This window comes from Rhipicephalus sanguineus, chromosome 2 (genome assembly GCF_013339695.2).
Source record: "Rhipicephalus sanguineus isolate Rsan-2018 chromosome 2, BIME_Rsan_1.4, whole genome shotgun sequence".
Taxonomy (NCBI): Eukaryota; Metazoa; Arthropoda; class Arachnida; order Ixodida; family Ixodidae; genus Rhipicephalus; species Rhipicephalus sanguineus.
In genome coordinates, this window is record NC_051177.1 from 223,981,110 (window position 1) to 223,998,050 (window position 16,941).

At 46.8% G+C, this 16,941-nt stretch overlaps 1 protein-coding gene across 1 annotated transcript in view; it reads left to right on the forward strand.

Moving 5' to 3' along the window:
- Positions 1-16,941, forward strand: part of LOC125757310 (uncharacterized) — a 77,528-nt gene that overhangs the window by 49,441 nt on the left and 11,146 nt on the right. Inside the window, exon 4 of the mRNA XM_049412775.1 lies at positions 12,193-12,392. Coding sequence (XP_049268732.1) covers positions 12,193-12,392 — 200 coding nt within the window. The remainder of the gene's footprint in view (positions 1-12,192; positions 12,393-16,941) is intronic.

Here is a 16,941-nt window from a genome sequence, read left to right on the forward strand (position 1 = left end):
CACAACCATAGGGGGCGTATCATATCAAAGATTTCAAAAAATTGTGTTCCGCATTGTACAGGAAGACTGACGTCTGACTGACGCAATCATCATTCTTCTCTTTGATGTAGAAAGCCTCGAGAAGTTCACGCGCCGTTTTATCATGGCTTCTGCCCAGAATCCTCACATCATTAAATCTTGGCACATAAGAGCAGGTCTTACAATGTGCCGAAAGATGCGCCGTGAAATCCTTCTTTAGAATGTTTGCGTGTTCCCTCATGCGGTCATTACAGTGCAGACCACTTATAACGTAACTGCATATAGTGCAGGACCGGTTATAATGCGGTCTTTTTCGACTCCCGTTCGCCCTCCCATAGAACCGCATGTATATGCATACCGCTTATTGTGCAGTCCCCCAAGATGAAATACCGTTTATAATGCGGTTGCGGGAAAATATTTCTGACAAACGCGGTAGCGAGTGCGGTTCTCAAAGGAGGTACGCCGCTGGGGAGGGAGCGACGAGGTCGTTACGAAGGGCGAGGGCACGCACAGTGAACGAACGAGGGGCGGAGGGAGGAAAAAGACCGCGGCAGCGCTGTGCGGGCTCGCCGAGTGGGGAAGGATGGTGGTTGCCTAGACGACGGAGTAGCCTTTGCACCGGCGGCGGCAAGGCGGCAAGACTCCGCGGCCGCTTGCCGGCAGCGCGTTACGCGTGGAGCGTACGATCGCGTCCTCATCGAGTGCGCTTTAAAGTAAGTTTCCTGTCGGGAAAAGCGTCGTCGTTATCACACTTGCTACAGATATCGCGTTTGCGACCTCGTCCGCAAATTGAAAAGTTTTGCGGCTTCATGACGCGAGCTTTCGCCTTTTCTGCCAGTGCGCGGACTTAAATGAGCTTGGCGGGCTTTTGTCGCCGTTGATCTCCCGGCCGCGAACACAAACTTCGTATCACGCGCGCTGTTCTTAAGTTAGTGCTTGAGTGCGATCTTTTCGACGTCCGATCTTCATGTTGTCTTGGACAAACTTCCCACGACAACATGCTGAACGGCACGCTAGGCCTAATCAGCGTTGGTTGCTTTTCGGTAGCGGAGTAGCGGTCGCGGGCGATAAAAGTTGCGGTTTGGTGCGGAATCAACGAAACTTTTTTCGGTGGCTGCACTTGAAGGGAAGAGAATCATATAGTTAATGAAAACGAGGGCACGGTTGGCACATGCAACTCTCGAATTGTGGTTCCGGATTCGATTGCAATGTCTTGGACATCGCGTGCGCGCTCCGTGAAATCGAACGATCGGTACCGCTGAGCACGTGAAATTACGGTCGCGATTCGACATGGTTTCTGTGTAATGCGCATACCTCGAGGTGGCCTGAAACGTAGTCGGCGAATTTCCGCGATGGCACTTTGTTTTGTTTGCTTTTTTCCCCCGTGTTCATTTCGTTGGCAATGCAGGTCTTTGGTGGTTAATTTTTGAACATTCGGACATTTAAGTGGTTGTAAGCGCCCCAAATCGCATATGTCGATTATCGGACACGCGAGGCTACATGCTCAACACGTTTTGCGCAAGTGCAGCCTTTGTAGAAGGTTGTTTTGGTTATAGTGCGGTACCGCTTATAGTGCAGATATTCGCGACTCCGGCGACTTACGTTATAAGCGGTCTATACTGTAACACATCTGCCCCTTTGTCCCACATAGGACTTCCCACAAGTTAGTGGTATTTCATACACCACCCCCGTTGCACACCGAGTGTATGGGGGGGCATGCTTGACTTGGCAGCCCGTCTTTGAGGCGCCCATGATGCGGGGGCACAGTTGGGCCAGCTTGTTGGGTGCGGAAAAAACCACAGGTACATCGTACCTGTGAGCCACCTTTTTCAAATTGTGGCTCACCTTATGCAAGTAAGGCACAACAACCGGCCGTTGGCCGCTCCGCTCACCAGCTGTAGCCGCGTTTTCCCGCGCCCCTGCTTTTAGCTTGCGGTGCAGAGAACCTGCCACAGATGCAATGACCGAATGAGGGAAGCCGGCTTTTCATAGCCGTTCCAATTGGTGAAGAAAGCTGTCCCACATCTTGTGCTCACAAGACTTTTTGAGTGAGGATCCCAGACAGAGTGTGGCAGTGGCCCTCTTCACCAGCTTGGAGTGGGCAGACTCGTGCGGCAACAGTTCTTTTTTAGCTCTCGGTAAATAGCACCAGCAAACGTGATCCTCTGAAAAAGTTAGTCTCAAATCTAAAAACTGTATGCTATTTCTCGTGGGTAAAAGCGAGGCCTTCACCATTGGCTTTAAAAACATCTAAAACCTTGTCGACTTCGGAGACTTTAAAAGAGCACGCGTGGTTCATCACAATTAAAAAGTCGTCGACATATCTAAAAACCTTTAAAACAGGCGTGCCCATGAGGCAGTTGTCAATGTTCTGATCTACTTCCGATAGGAAAATGTCACAGAGTAAAGGTGCTACGCACGAACAAATACAAATGCCCTTCTTTTGAAGATACAAACGGTTGTCAAAGGTGATAAAGGTATTCTTAAGGTAAGCATCAAGTAAAACTAAAAAGCAATCTACACTTATACCCACGGCATTTTGAAACTGAACTTCCCCATTATATTCAACACATTTCTTAACCGTAGAGAAGAGAGCATCATGTGGCACAGAGTAAAACAGTTCTTCAATATCTACAGAAAAAGCGTAGCCAATTCTCTGATTATCCTGAAAGAATCGACATATTTCATCGGAGTTACCAACACGAAAAGGATCACGAAGTTTCAGCTGTTTCAAGCACTTCAAGAGGAATCTACTAACATGCGATTGCCAAGTACCGCGTTCATTCACAATAGCTCTCAAAGGAACACTAGGTTTGTGCGTCTTAGCATTGAAAAAAATTGACAAAGCCCCACAAGCACTCTTATCTATGTTTCTCGCGAGTTGCTGCAAATTATTCTTATGACAAAGATTGAACAAGTTCTTCTTCGCTCTTGACATGGTAACTTTAACCGGCGCGAAATTCTTGTGAACAGCCTGTGATGCTTTTTCAGTAAACAAATTCTTAGGCATTGCAACAAAATTGCCCTCTTTGTCAGCCTGTAGAAGGCAAAGATTATTGCCTTTAAAATACCTAGTCAAGCGCCCTAGGGGGGCACTTTTGCTAAGGCAGTCTTTGTTTGCATATTTTTGTAGGCAGTCCATACCTTCTAGAAGACATCTTTCGCGTTGCTCAGAGTTCGTAGTTCCTGCCAAACGTCTGTTCAGTGCTGCCAGCTCATGCGCTGGTATCCGAGGAGCCACACCGTATTTGGGACCTTTTCCAAGAATCCTTGCGTAGTCGTCCGGAACGGACGCACCTCCCACTACTAGCAAACGAGTCTGCCCACTCCAAGCTGGTGAAGAGGGCCATTGCCACACTGTGTCTGGGATCCTCGCTCAAAAAGTCTTGTGAGCACAAGATGTGGGACAGCTTTCTTCACCATTTGGAACGGCTATCAAAAGCCGGCTTCCCTCATTCGGTCATTGCATCTGTGGCAGGTTCTCTGCACCGCAAGCTAAAAGCAGGGGCGCGGGAAAACGCGGCTACAGCTGGTGAGCGGAGCGGCCAACGGCCGGTTGTTGTGCCTTACTTGCATAAGGTGAGCCACAATTTGAAAAAGGTGGCTCACAGGTACGATGTACCTGTGGTTTTTTCCGCACCCAACAAGCTGGCCCAACTGTGCCCCCGCATCATGGGCGCCTCAAAGACGGGCTGCCAAGTCAAGCATGCCCCCCCCATACACTCGGTGTGCGACGGGGGTGGTGTATGAAATACCACTAACTTGTGGGAAGTCCTATGTGGGACAAACGGGCAGATGTGTTAATGACCGCATGAGGGAACACGCAAACATTCTAAAGAAGGATTTCACTGCGCATCTTTCGGCACATCGTAAGACCTGCTCTTGTGTGCCAAGATTTAATGATGTGAGGATTCTGGGCAGAAGCCATGATAAAACGGCGCGTGAACTTCTCGAGGCTTTCTGCATCAAAGAGAAGAATGATGATTGCGTCAGTCAGACGTCGGTCTTCCTGTACAATGCGGAACACAATTTTTTGAAATCTTTGATATGATACGCCCCCTATGGTTGTGACGTTGCGTTTGCGCATTGGGATGTGTATATATGTGCCACAATTTTGTAGTTTCATTAAAGTTGTGAGTGTAGCGCCTGTCCCGTCAGTTTGTGTTCCTTACTTTGTGGTGTGTGTGTTTTTAGCGCTGCATTATGTCATCCAGCAAGCACCAACTCGCCCAACAACACGTTCTTCTCTTTTACTTTGCGAGGCGGGCGACAGATCGAATGAAATTTTTTGGATAACCGTTTTTTCTGAGGTCTGCAATTACGCGAGCCTCTTCTTTCTGGCGTTCCGTGTCAGTGGAGCATATCTTTTTGGCTCTCTGAAGTAATGTGGTCACAACGGAGGCCTTGTGGGTGGAGGGTATTGGCCAACATGCGTCGGCGTCCTGTAAACGGAGAACTCCAAGTCACGGCCCCTTCTTGCCACCTGGACGTCGAGAAAGGGGAGGGTGCGGTCGCGTTCACACTCGACCGTGAACTGTATGGCTGGGTGAACAGAAATAAGGTGCTGTCTGAAGTTTTCAATTTCAGATGTCTTCATGACACAAAAACAATCGTCCATATAGCAAAGAAAGAGCTTGGGTTGCGGCGTGAAGGAGCCAAGTGCTTTCCCTTCTATATACTCCATGGTCAGGTTTGCCATTGTGACAGAGATGGAGGCTCCCATTGCGGTTCCACTGTTTTGCCTGAAAATCGTTCCTCTGTATGAAAAATAGAATTCCAGTGGGCGGCAGAGTTCGTCAACAGTGAGCGGAGTCCTTTGACTCAAGCTATCGTCACCCTCAAGAGCAGCACGGGCACAGGATACAGATAAGGGTACTGGCACATTGGTGAACAAAGATACGACGTCGAACGAGACCAGGCTCTCGTCTTCGTCGATGCTCACCTCTGATGCTAGCTGCACGAAGTGGCTGGAGTCGCGGACATGAGTTGGGGTCTTCCGGGTGAGACGGGTGATGATTTGGTGTAGGAAACTTGAAAGGGCTCGGCATGGAGAGGAAGTGAAGTCGGCGATCGGTCGGAGGGGGGCGCCAGGCTTGTGAATTTTTGGTAGTCCGTAGAAACCCGGTGCAGAGTCGTTGCAGCAGATTAGACTTAGGTAGAGTGCTTTTAGTTGTGGGTGGTGCTTGAAAATTTCGGAGAGTAGCTTGTTAAGCTGTGTCTGAGTTTGCTTCATCGGATCCTTTTTTAGCTGTGTATATGCGTCACCCTCTAAAAGAGCCGAGATCTTCCGGTCATAGTCCCGGCTGTCCAACAGCACCGTTGAGTTGCCCTTGTCGGCGGGGAGGATGACAATGCTCTGATCTTGTCGGAGTTCCCGAAGTGGCTGGCTTTCCTCTGCGGTCAAGTTCTTTTTCCCTTGTGACGGCAACTTCCTATGCACAGCTGGACATACCTGCCGCAACTTGTGGCCAACGCTGAATACAGGGAACGGGGAAAAAGGGGGAAATTATGACAAACGAAAAAACTGCGCGGTAAAACACAGGAATAAGTTTGTAGAGTGTCGAACTAATGCAGTATATAAAATCCCATGTTCTTGCAATAAGTTTTACATTGGGCAAACTAGTCGGTGCGTTAACATCAGAATCCAGGAGCATGCGCGTAATGTCAAAAATGGCACAGGTTCCCATTTGGCCATTCATTGTCAAAGAAGTGCTTGTAAAGCTTGTTTTGATAAAACGGAAATCTTGCATTGCCACAGGGACCAGCGCTCACGGGAGATCACGGAGGCGTTTTACGTGTCACTGGAGGATGATAATTGTATCAGTCAGCCTTCGTTAGCACTATCAGATGCAGAAGTATCATACCTCACAGATAGTTTACGTCACGTCCACGTCTCATCAGCCACATAGCCTTTCGTTGTTTGTTTTGTCACATTGAGCATGCGCGATGGATGTTTGTTTTCTTAGGTTTCCAGTTGCTATTTATTCTGCTTCTTTTTCGCAACTTCAGTTGCGAGTCAGCGCTGTAGTCTGTCTTTTCTATTCTCGTCCTCGTTTTTGTCACGCTAGTATTCGTTCAAGATGGAAGTGCTCCAACTCGCCCAGTTGTCAGTTCTGATGTAAAGTTATGCATGTATCTAGGTCACCTAACTCCTCTCGGGTATACTACTTAAATAACCTCCCTTTAGATCATGTAACATCATACAAATACTTAGGAATTCATATCTCATCCAACCTTACTAGGTCAACGCACATCAACTACATAATTAGTAGTGCTAACCGCACCCTTGGCTACCTCAGGCGAAACTTTTTTGATGCTCCAGACTCTTTAAAACTATTACTCTATAAAACATTAAGACGTCCAAAATTACAATATGCCTCATCAGTCTGGGACCCTCATAACACTAACCTAATTAACGCATTAGAACTAGTTCAGAATAGCACAGCTCGTTTTATTCTTTCTACTTATAACAGAACTGCCAGCGTAACAGCCATGAAAACTAGCCTATCACTTTCATCTCTTGCAGCCCGGCGTAAAATCTCCCGTTTATCATTGTTCATAAAATATTTCACTACACAACATTGCATGACATGTTCATTCATAATCCGCACTATGTATCGCGTCACATCGATCATTCTTATAAGGTTCATGTTCCTTCTAGCAGCACCAACACATTTTATCAATCATTCATTCCTCTTACGTCACTAGAGTCGAACCACTTTCCCGAAAATATTGTATCTATTAGCGATAACTCCTTGTTTCGTGTTGCATTAAACAGCATTGCTAACTAGATTGTCATTTATTTTCCGTATGTATGTTTGTTTTTCTTGTGTTTGTGTATTCATCGTATAACTTACCTTGATTTAATACTTTGTAATGGTTTATTTATTTTTTATTCTGTATTACATATTTATGCTTTACTTATGCTGTACAAACTTCTTATTGGAACCCACTCTCCTCTGCAATGCCTTGTTTGGCCTTGAGGGTATAATAAATGAAATGAAATTAGTCACAAACATAAATTATCATCATCGTGAACCGGCATGTGCTCTCTTCATCCTCTGCTTCGTTCCCAGAACATGTGGATCGATTTGTCTGGCATGGGATGCAATGACTCTGATGGGCGAGAGAACGCGTACAGGGAGAAATTCTTGGTGAAAAAAATTTCTTGGCGAGATGGGATTCAAACCCACGATTCAAAGGGGAACGTCGTAACCACTTGGCTATCTAGCCACACTAGCAGAACAAGCATTTATAGCATGGAGGAAGGAATACTAAGGAGAGGCCATTACGTCACATTTTTTGAAGCCGGATGTGGGGGAGGGCAGAGAGCTCCTCCTCGCAAGGTTGGTCACGCTTCGGCTCGCTTGCGCATGTGCAACTGACGTTGTGGTGAGCGAGTAGCCAGGCGAGCGTCGAGCTCGGTCGCACCGGGCCGCCGCCAACTGGCAGACGAGCCTGAAAAGTGCAACTTTTGTGCCGTTCAAGAGCAAACGTGCTGCGGTGTTCGCTTGTAGCGTGCCTGGGTGCCACTTGCAGTCTCATTACGGCCCCTATTGTGCTTCTGCAATAAATTTCCATCTTTGCACTTCGTGTTTAATCAGCTGAATGCAAGTAATCAATGGTGCAACTCAGCAGGATAATCGCCACGGACAGCTCAGTTTTTTTCTGCGGAAACGGTAAGTTCGGGGTATGCAACAGTGACATCTGAATTGATCTTGTTACGCAGGACGGTGATGTGCCTCCGCCTCCGCTTTATCCTTTGACGATGATGTGGTGATTTTCGGCAGCACACTGAACGAGCATAACAGACGCCTCAGTCTTGTTCTGGATTGCGTGGAAAAGGCCGGCTTGATCTTAAACTCAAAGAAATGTCGTTTCGGTGAAACGGAGATGTTAGTACTTGGGCATCTCGTTGACAAAAACGGTGTGAGGCCAGACCCACGAAAGATCGAGGCCGTCAGCTCTTTCGAACCACCTAAGTCCGTGAGGGAGCTGAGGAGCTTCTTGGGCTTATGCTTGTATTTTTGTCACTTCATTCCAAGGTTCACAGACGTGGCGCATCCTCTAACATGTCTTCTCCCGAAAGACGTCCCTTTCAACTAGACTTCCGCTTGCGACAATGCGTTCCGCCAGCTAAAGTTTCTGCTAACGTCAGGGCCCATATTGCGTCACTTCGATGCGTCCTCGCCTGATTTTTCAGAGAAAGGGCGTGGCTCCATCTGACACATCGAGGCACCGACTGTCCGCGTCGGAGGAGTTGGAAACAGCTGTTGGTCACCGTTGTTGGACATCAGGATCCCCAGTATTGTCGGAGGTAGTTGAGTGAGGCGTCGGCTTCGGCGTAGACCTAGCGGCAGCGTCTCCGTCATCTTGATCGAAGTACCCAGCACCTCCACCACAAAACTGTTGTGGGTACGGTTCAATTATGTTTATTTACAGGGCGAGGTTGATGGTTAGGTAATGATGGCGTCGGTAGGCTCAACCAGGTCACGTCTTCTGCCCCTTCTTCTAGCTTGTCTCATAGCCATTGCAATATATAGATTATTTCACGGTGCATTCAGTAACCAGTCATTTCTTTAATTGTTCATTTCTTGCAGTTTACGTTGATTGTTGCCTGTGTTCATAATAAATATTAAAGGGGTACTGGCACGAAAATTTTCAGTTGTCGTATTTTTGCATCAAACGAAAGGCCAAGCACTCAAGAGCCTAGAAAATGTAGTGCTAAGCGGGAGTGCACCCTGAAAAAGTAATTACAGTTTGTTTTGAAAATTAGTTTTGGTTCCTACTGTACCCTGGTGTCACAACACGATATGAGCTTCTCGTCGCGTGTTCACGCAAAATATAGTGACGTTTCCACAGCCGCTCTGCACAGTGGCTCCGTTGGCAATGCACAAGCGGCCATTTTGAGTGTTTTGGTGATGCACAAGCGGCCATCTTGGAAGTTTTGGTACCTGACGTCATCACAACTAGCCAGATTGCTGCGTGAAGTCACCAGAATTAGTGCTGCAGCCTGACGATAGTATCGATGTCAGTAGGTGCTGCATGAAAAAATTGACTTTAATATCAAAATAAAATATCTTATCAGCATTTGCTGAGCTTCACAGTTGCTCAGAGCCGTCTCTGTATACAGGAGAATTGTATGGCACAGTAAACTCGCCTTCAGAAAAATTTGTCAGTACCCCTTTAATAAGACACTTCGGCAATGCTTTGAACACTAGGAGTTGTACGGTATATTTTGCCATCTGCTCCTAAAACATCAATAGACCTCTCCCTGTTTGCAAACGGTGTGACGTCACTGGCAGTGTCCCGCCCCCAAGTCCCGCCTTCGGAGCAGGCGCAGGTTGGCAAGAAAGTTCCGCCGGCGGGATCTCTCTGCATAGCAGCGCTGCGTGTGTCTGCGTTACTTTGATAGAGATTTTTGCAAATTGCTATGTTCTGAACTCACAGCTGTTGAAAGGAAGAGTCACTGCCTATAATGAATGATTCTGTTAGGTCAACATATGATTTGCTCGTCGTGGATGACGGCCATAAAAAATCTTATGCTCTTCGAAAGCAAACGTACGTTCTCACGACGACTGGTGTTTGGAGAAATATTACCGTGGCATATGGATGTGAACGTAGTCAATTTCCGTCGCGAAATCTGCACTGCAGTTTTAAACGATGTACAGCATTGGCGGCTACTGTGCGCGAGGTCGCGGATTAGATTCTCACTCACGGTGCAAAATTTTCATTGGAGATGAATGAATGAAAAAAAAAAATGAAGGAAACACTCATTGGCATGCGATGCGTTCGGTTGAGGTTAACAAATCTCCATGAAAATTAAAGCGAAGTTTTCCCCTACGGCGTTTCTCATAATCCACTGTGCAGTTTTGAGGTGTTAAACACAGTATTTTAATTATAAATAATCTCTTGCGCGGTTATTTCGCTGTATCTGATGCCTACGATGTGTTTCCATACTTACTCCTTTCCTTTAGACTTGGTACACAAACTCGGAATGTCACTTCATAAATATCGAGCCATAAAGATAAGCTAACTAGAATATGACAAACAAGAATCTCCACTGCTTCCATTAAGACGTACATCTCCAATAAAAGGCGATACGCGTATAGTTCTCGGTATTCGCCTTGGTAGACCGTACATGCATGTTCGGCAATGCTAAAACACGCTGGTAGCTCATGCGTAGTCTCACCTTTCAGCCCGGACATCATGCACGTTTTTTTTTTTTTTTTTTTTGTGCATGCAGCACAACCCCCGAGTTGTACGCACTCGCAGATCATCGCGTCAAATAAAATGTCCAATCCTGATGTTCCATAGACAACCGGTCACTGCAAATGGCCTTTGTAGACACAACGCGCGATCAATGTTTTCGCAAACAAGATGCATCGTTATTCACACAGCACAAACCACACACAATATTGTCTGTTTCAACGTCCGCAAAGGTGAACCGATATCGTTGCTGCCTTTCAATGCACACTACACGCCACAGTAAACGCGGCACATTTTCGAAGATGATGCCGCTTGCTTTCAGCCATGTGGAGGTGCCGCCACGTGTGCCGCCCCGTGCGTTTGACCCAATTTTCAAACTCTGCTGCTCCTCCGAATGCAAGAGCAGCCTGCCCAACACAGCTTGGGGACCCAGTGTCTTGCGTCCCCAATTCTCAAACTCTCTAATAGCTCTGTGACGCACACTTGCCTCTGTAACACAGCGTTCCCCGCTTACGCTCGCCCCGAGGAAAATTGCGGCTGGGCTGGAAGGGAGACATGACGCGCGTTGTGTTTCCCTCTAGTCTGGCCATGGTCTCTGTTTACTTTTTAACATGCCGCGGGATGGCAACCTTAGCCGACGCTCTTCTGGCTGTCAGATTGCTCTCTCTGATTACGCTCTCACCGTTAACTACTACAGCTACCACAAAGGATTGTCTAATCGTTGATCATGGACGTTAGTCGTCGGGATGGAGATGGGTCACCAAGCGTCAGCTTGGGTGCATCCACGTTAAACGGTGCTATAGCTGCCAAACACCAATAGACATTGAGCAAGCTCTCTTACATCAATGTACAGTAAGCATTTAACTACATCTGTAAGGACACGTTTTGCTTTCGTGTTATACCGATTGCTATGACGGAGGGATCAACCATGTTTTTTTTTTCATGATAGTACCGCACTTACTGACTGTTCTTATGCGGTTTTTGTTGAGAGGTAGCTCACTTAACAAATGCTTGGTCATTTTCACAGAACATTGCGCAAAGTTCAACAACAGCATTTTAAAGGCTTCATTGAATTTTAATTGAAATTGTTTGCTTTGCCTTCTGCTTGTATCCAAATGCAATTTTTGCTGCTTCCATTGTGCTCCAAAATTGCATTTTGTCCGTTCCCAGGGCAAGACACATTGTGTCTGTTCCACTCTTTATACACTGTTTTGTGTTAATGTGAGCTCGAAAACTACGGGTAATTCTATAAGTGTCCAGCCTGACATATCTCATCTGGCTTGCTTATGAGTTTCAACTTGTGTGTGTTTACATGAAATGTATGATGCAATAAATGAGAACAAGCGAGAGATTTTTATGGTGGAGTCTGCCTGCTTCGTGACAGTTGACCCTGCAAGTATTGGGAAGGATGCAGCGAAGGCTTGAAGGCCTGGCATCTTTCAAAGCTGCACAAGTATCTTGGAGGCAAAACATTTCTGTTCACGATGAAGTGAAGAATGCAATCCGAGGACATATTGAAGACCAAGGTTGGGGCTATTTTTTTAATATCATACTTTGGCCAATGAGTGAGTGCTTTTCACAAAACAAATAGAACAGTGAGAAAGGGGAGGGGGCAAAAAAGCTGCAGATACTGCAGCTTGACGGTCCACCCTTGTAGGAGCAGGGTAGAAAAGTACAAAAACACAAGCAACAAGTACTTATACCGTGAGAAATGTGTTGTAAGGAAGGGAGATAACTACATATCAAAAAGTGGCACAGTTGTTTCATTTCTGTCACCATTAAAGTGGTCAGGCCAGAAACTTGTGGAATTACCTGTACGTCCACAGGAAGACTATGCTTACAAAGCCGCCAGCCATCTCAACTTGGCCACAGATTTCCTGCAAGGAAAGGCACACAGTTTGCTTTCAGCCATGTGGAGAGCTTCTACAGCCCATGATGTCTGATTGCATGAATCGTACTTTGCAGCTTCTTTGGTGGCTCCAGCGCAGCAGCCAGGCCAAGTCTCCGGGGCTCTTCTTCCAACCCCTGGAGCCACTGCCATCGCACTGCTCGCCCCCGGAGCACGTTGTCTGCCAGCCCGAGCCAAAGCTGCTGGCCGAGAGGTCCAGCGTTGAGGTCGAACAGGAGCCAACCCACACAACACCCGTAGACATCAGACCATCCTTGTAAGAATGGCAAATGGTTTCTTTTGTAATTCAGTGTAACTTGAACTACGCAGCCCGCAATGTTGTATCTATTTAACCCCTTGAGAGTTTTCGCCGTACATGTACGGCAGAAGCTTTCTGGTACCAAAGGGTTTTCGTCGTACATGTACGGCATAGTGTTTATTTTTAAAACGCGCGCCTTTTTCAATCATTTCTCTTGCTTGGCCTGTGCTGCCACACTTCGGGAATACGTGGAATTTTTTTCATACACCAATGTCTCTCCGTTGTATTTTTTTTTTGCTTCCCAAAACGGCGCGCCGGCTATCGCTTGCCCATCCGAGCGTGTTCGCGGTGCAGCTGGTTTAAAGTGCACGCCTTTTTCGGTCATTTTTCTTGCTTTGCATGTGCTGCCACGCTTCGGGAATACGTGGAATTTTTTTCATGTGCCATGTCTCTCCGTTGTTGCCTTTTTTATGCTTCGCAAAATGCCGCGCCAGCTATCAGTGCGCCCGCGGAGCGGTTGGTTTCAAACGCACGCCACCTTCGATCATTTCTCTTGCTTGGAATGTGCTGCCACGCTTCAGGAATACGTGGAATTTTTTAAATGCGCCGATGCACCTCCGTGCGCCGATGTCTCTCCGTCTTTTCTCTTTTTGCTTTCCAAAGCGGCACAGCGGCTTTCATTTGCACATCAGAACGCGCGCATGCGGTCCGGCAGGTTTCGGTTTCGTCCTTCGAGTGGTTTTCGCTTCTTGCACCCGCAAAGCTGATGGCTGTTTAGTTTCTAATCTCTCAAAGGGTGACCGCTTGTTACTCTCTCGTTTATTGCTCCCCGGGGCGCGATTACATCTGTTTCCATACGGCGCTAAATTACACAAACGACGCCGTTGTGATTGCGTTTCCTGTTTTCGGGTCTCGGTGGCATGAATTTGTTGACTTCTGGCAGAAGAGGGAGATGTAGAGGAAGAAGAAATGAGAGAAAAGACAGATGTCATACGAAGAAATATAGAGTGAAGAGAAAGAAGAAGACCATACATTGAAGGAGAATTGAATAAAGAACGCAAAGAAGAGGGAGAAAAAGAGGCACGAGAGGCGACGTGGCCGGCGAGGAGAAGGAGGAAGGCAGAGAGCGCTTGGAACGGGCAGAGGCACGGACGAGCGGTGGTCGTGGGAAGGCGTTCGCCTGAGGTCCGCCAGCACAGCTCCTGGGAATGTGCCCCAGCTTTCGCAGCAACGTACTGTGACCTGGGAGGCGTGACCAGGAGGGCGACCAGCGCACATCAGCGAGACCCTTCTCCTGAGGATGCGCAGACGTTCTGCGGCTATGCTCCGTGGGTCGCGCACCGGACTACGAGCGGTACAGCCAAAGCAAGTACCTGACGTGGCGTGGACCGGCAACTGCAGCTACCCGACGGTGCAACAGACGGTCGTGCTCCGGTGAAGCAACGCACTTCGCGGACACGACAAGTCGTCCCCTCAGCACCGGAGCTGCCACGTCAACGCCAGTAACCCGTGATGAAACTGTAAATATTTTTATTAGTTTTGGGATAGTGTGCACAAGGGATGTTTGTTTATATAGTCGGGCTTTCTTCACTACTTGTTATGTAAATAGTTTAGTGGTTTTTTCGCATAAAGCAATTTTTCGTTATCCTCAGTGTTCCTGTGTTGTGTTTAACCATCTAGAGACCATGACACTCGGAAAAACTAACTACAGTAGAACCCCGCTGTTACGTTCCTCACTGCTGCGTTTTCCCGGCTGTTACGTCGTTTTCCGCCGGTCCCGGCATAACTCCCATAGCATACAATGTATTGGGAACCCCGCTGTTACGTCGTAACTGTCGGACCGTTCCCGTATGATACGTCGCGAAGTGCGCTCGGAGCCGACCGAGTGACTACCAAAGAGAGCGGCCATGGTGCATTTTCACGCAGCTTGGCCTCGTTTGACCGTAATATTAGGCGCATGAGAGGCGCAAGCAACAGAATCTTTCAATTGATGCAAACAAAAGCATGGCCTTCGAGATTCAACTTGCAAAGATGGCGTCTATGACGTAACTGCTCGCGAAAGCAAGGCCTTCGAGATTGGCATTTACTATTGACAAAAGCATAGCCTTTGAGATTTGTACTGCACAAACATGGCGTGTATGACGTAATTGCTTGCGAAAGCAAGGCCTTCGAGATTGGCATTCACTTCTGCCATCGCGTTGGCGTAGACTCATCATCATCGTTATTTGTCGGAGAACGGGAGGAGTTCGAGCTGGTTGGAGCTCGCATGGTCGTGCGTGCGGTTCGCGGTCGGACTCGCCGCGCCGGTCGTGATTGCGTGTGCTTAGTTCTTTCATGCCTACAGCTGTTGGTGTTAAAAAAATCACATACGTTGATAACATTTCTGTGGATGAGGCCGTCCTAAGCTCCACGTTTCTATCCATCGACTAGATCGCGGCTGAGCGCGCCAATTTTCGTGCTGCTCGTAAGAATTGAAATAAAATTCTGTACCACTAAATATTTTGCCGTTTTTCTTGTTTTTCGGCTCTTACGTTTCCCGTCTCTTAAGTTTATTTCCTACGGTCCCTTCAAAAACGTATCAGCGGGGTTCTACTGTACGTCTTGTTGGCGATAAGACGAAGGATTACTGTAGCTTTTTCACTCGTTTTGCTTTCCGGATGGGCACACAACCATAGAGTTTCTCTTCCGTGCGCTCACTGATGCAGTTCGCTTACGCTATAGAAGCACGCGCCGGTTGCTCTGCTGCCGGTGAGTCGAGCAGCAATTCTTCCGGTGCGGAATATTCCCCAAGTGCCGAATCAGAATCTGATTCATTGGATTTCAGTTTGTTAGGCGAGGATTTTTTGACGAGTTCACACTCCGATGACGATCAAGGAGCAACATCTGAAAAGCCTGCACGGCGAGCCATGCTTCAAAGACTATCACACGCTGAAAACATTTTAGTGTTAGAGCACGAACATTTTTAACCAGAAAAGTACTCTGGTGCGCTTATTTTTGTATGAACATTTTTAACCGAAAAAGTACTCTGGTGCTCTTATTTTTGTATGAACATTTTTAACTGGAAAAGTACTCTGGTGCACTTATTTTTGTATGTCTGTGAGCTATGTTTAATACAGTGCATAATTTTTATTTATAAAAACTGTTAGTTTTTTTAGGATTTTGCTTGATTTTACTACTAATAAACCATGTGCATGTAACAACAAAAATCATTTTTTTGGCACTTTACGGTCACGAGAAATAATTTTAGACAACTTTTTTCTTAAATAGAATCGTCTGAGGAATTTATTTCAGCAATAAAAAAATTGCACATTTTTGGACTGGATCTCGCGAAAAAATTCGACCCTCAAAGGGTTAAATAGGGAAAACTCCTAGAAATTACAGCTCTAAGAACTACCAGTGAATATATTGTCACGGAGGTGACAGCACAAAAGAAGGAAATATATTTACAAAATATACAGGGAGACGTAGAAGCAGCTGCAGCCAAGATGACAGAACAGCATAGGTTGGCAAACTTACTCATGAGTCGACTCAGTCAGGCTCACTCAGGCTCAGGTCAAGCCATGAGTCTGAGTGAGTCCAGGTGAGTAATATTTTGGTGAGTTTGAGTTCGAGTGAGTCCAGCTGAGGAAAATATTAGTTAGTCTGACTCGGAGTAAGCCCTAAGCACAAAATATATTTCTTGAGTGAGTCTGAGTGAGCTCCATCTGTTATTGCCGACCTAATGTCCTCAGCATTACCATCAGCCTTATATAGGCTTAAGTTTCTACTCAAGTCTATTCACATATATTGCAAGGCGCTAGCGTTCGTGCACCATTTAAATATGTTTTGATCAGAGCCGTGAGTTGGGGGCATGACTTCCCTCCGCAAACTCTTCTACGGGAAGTTCATGATAGAAATATCTCATGTGAGTCGCTTATTTCATAAAAATGTCCTTACGGGATTTAAACCTAGATAACTCGCATTTGACGGTACAAGATCAAGTGGGGTATTGTAGAGCACCGATTATGTGAAATATTGGTGTTAAAGAGCATTGACAACGTGATAAGAAGCTTTCTTTACGCTAGCGAACTCGTGAGTCGACTCACTCAGACTCAGGTCAAGCCGTGAATCTGAGTGAGTGCGGGTGAGTAATATTTTGGTGAGTTTGAGTGAGTCCGGTGAGTGAGTCTGAGTGAGTGCGTCTGAGTTTGAGTGAGTCTGAGTCCGAGTGAGCCTGGTTGAGAAAAATATTGGTGAGTCTGAGTCCAAGTGAGCCCTCAGAGCAAAATGTATTTCTTGAGTGAGTCTGAGTGAGCTCCAATTTTTTTGCCGACCTACACAGAACAGCAACAACGTGGGCATTCGTCGTCTTGCTGGTGCATTCTTGTTCCTGCCATGTAACATATAACACCCACCGCTAGTAGCACCGTCTCGGTGTTTAAGGAAGAGTAGAATCGTGTGCGGAAAAGTATGGTTTGAGGTGAGAGATGTGCACGATATCAGTAACAGGTACGGATAACAACGAACGACTGTCCAACGGAGCGATCTCACATGTGACCTCAGTAAGCTGGCATAAGACCTTGTAAGG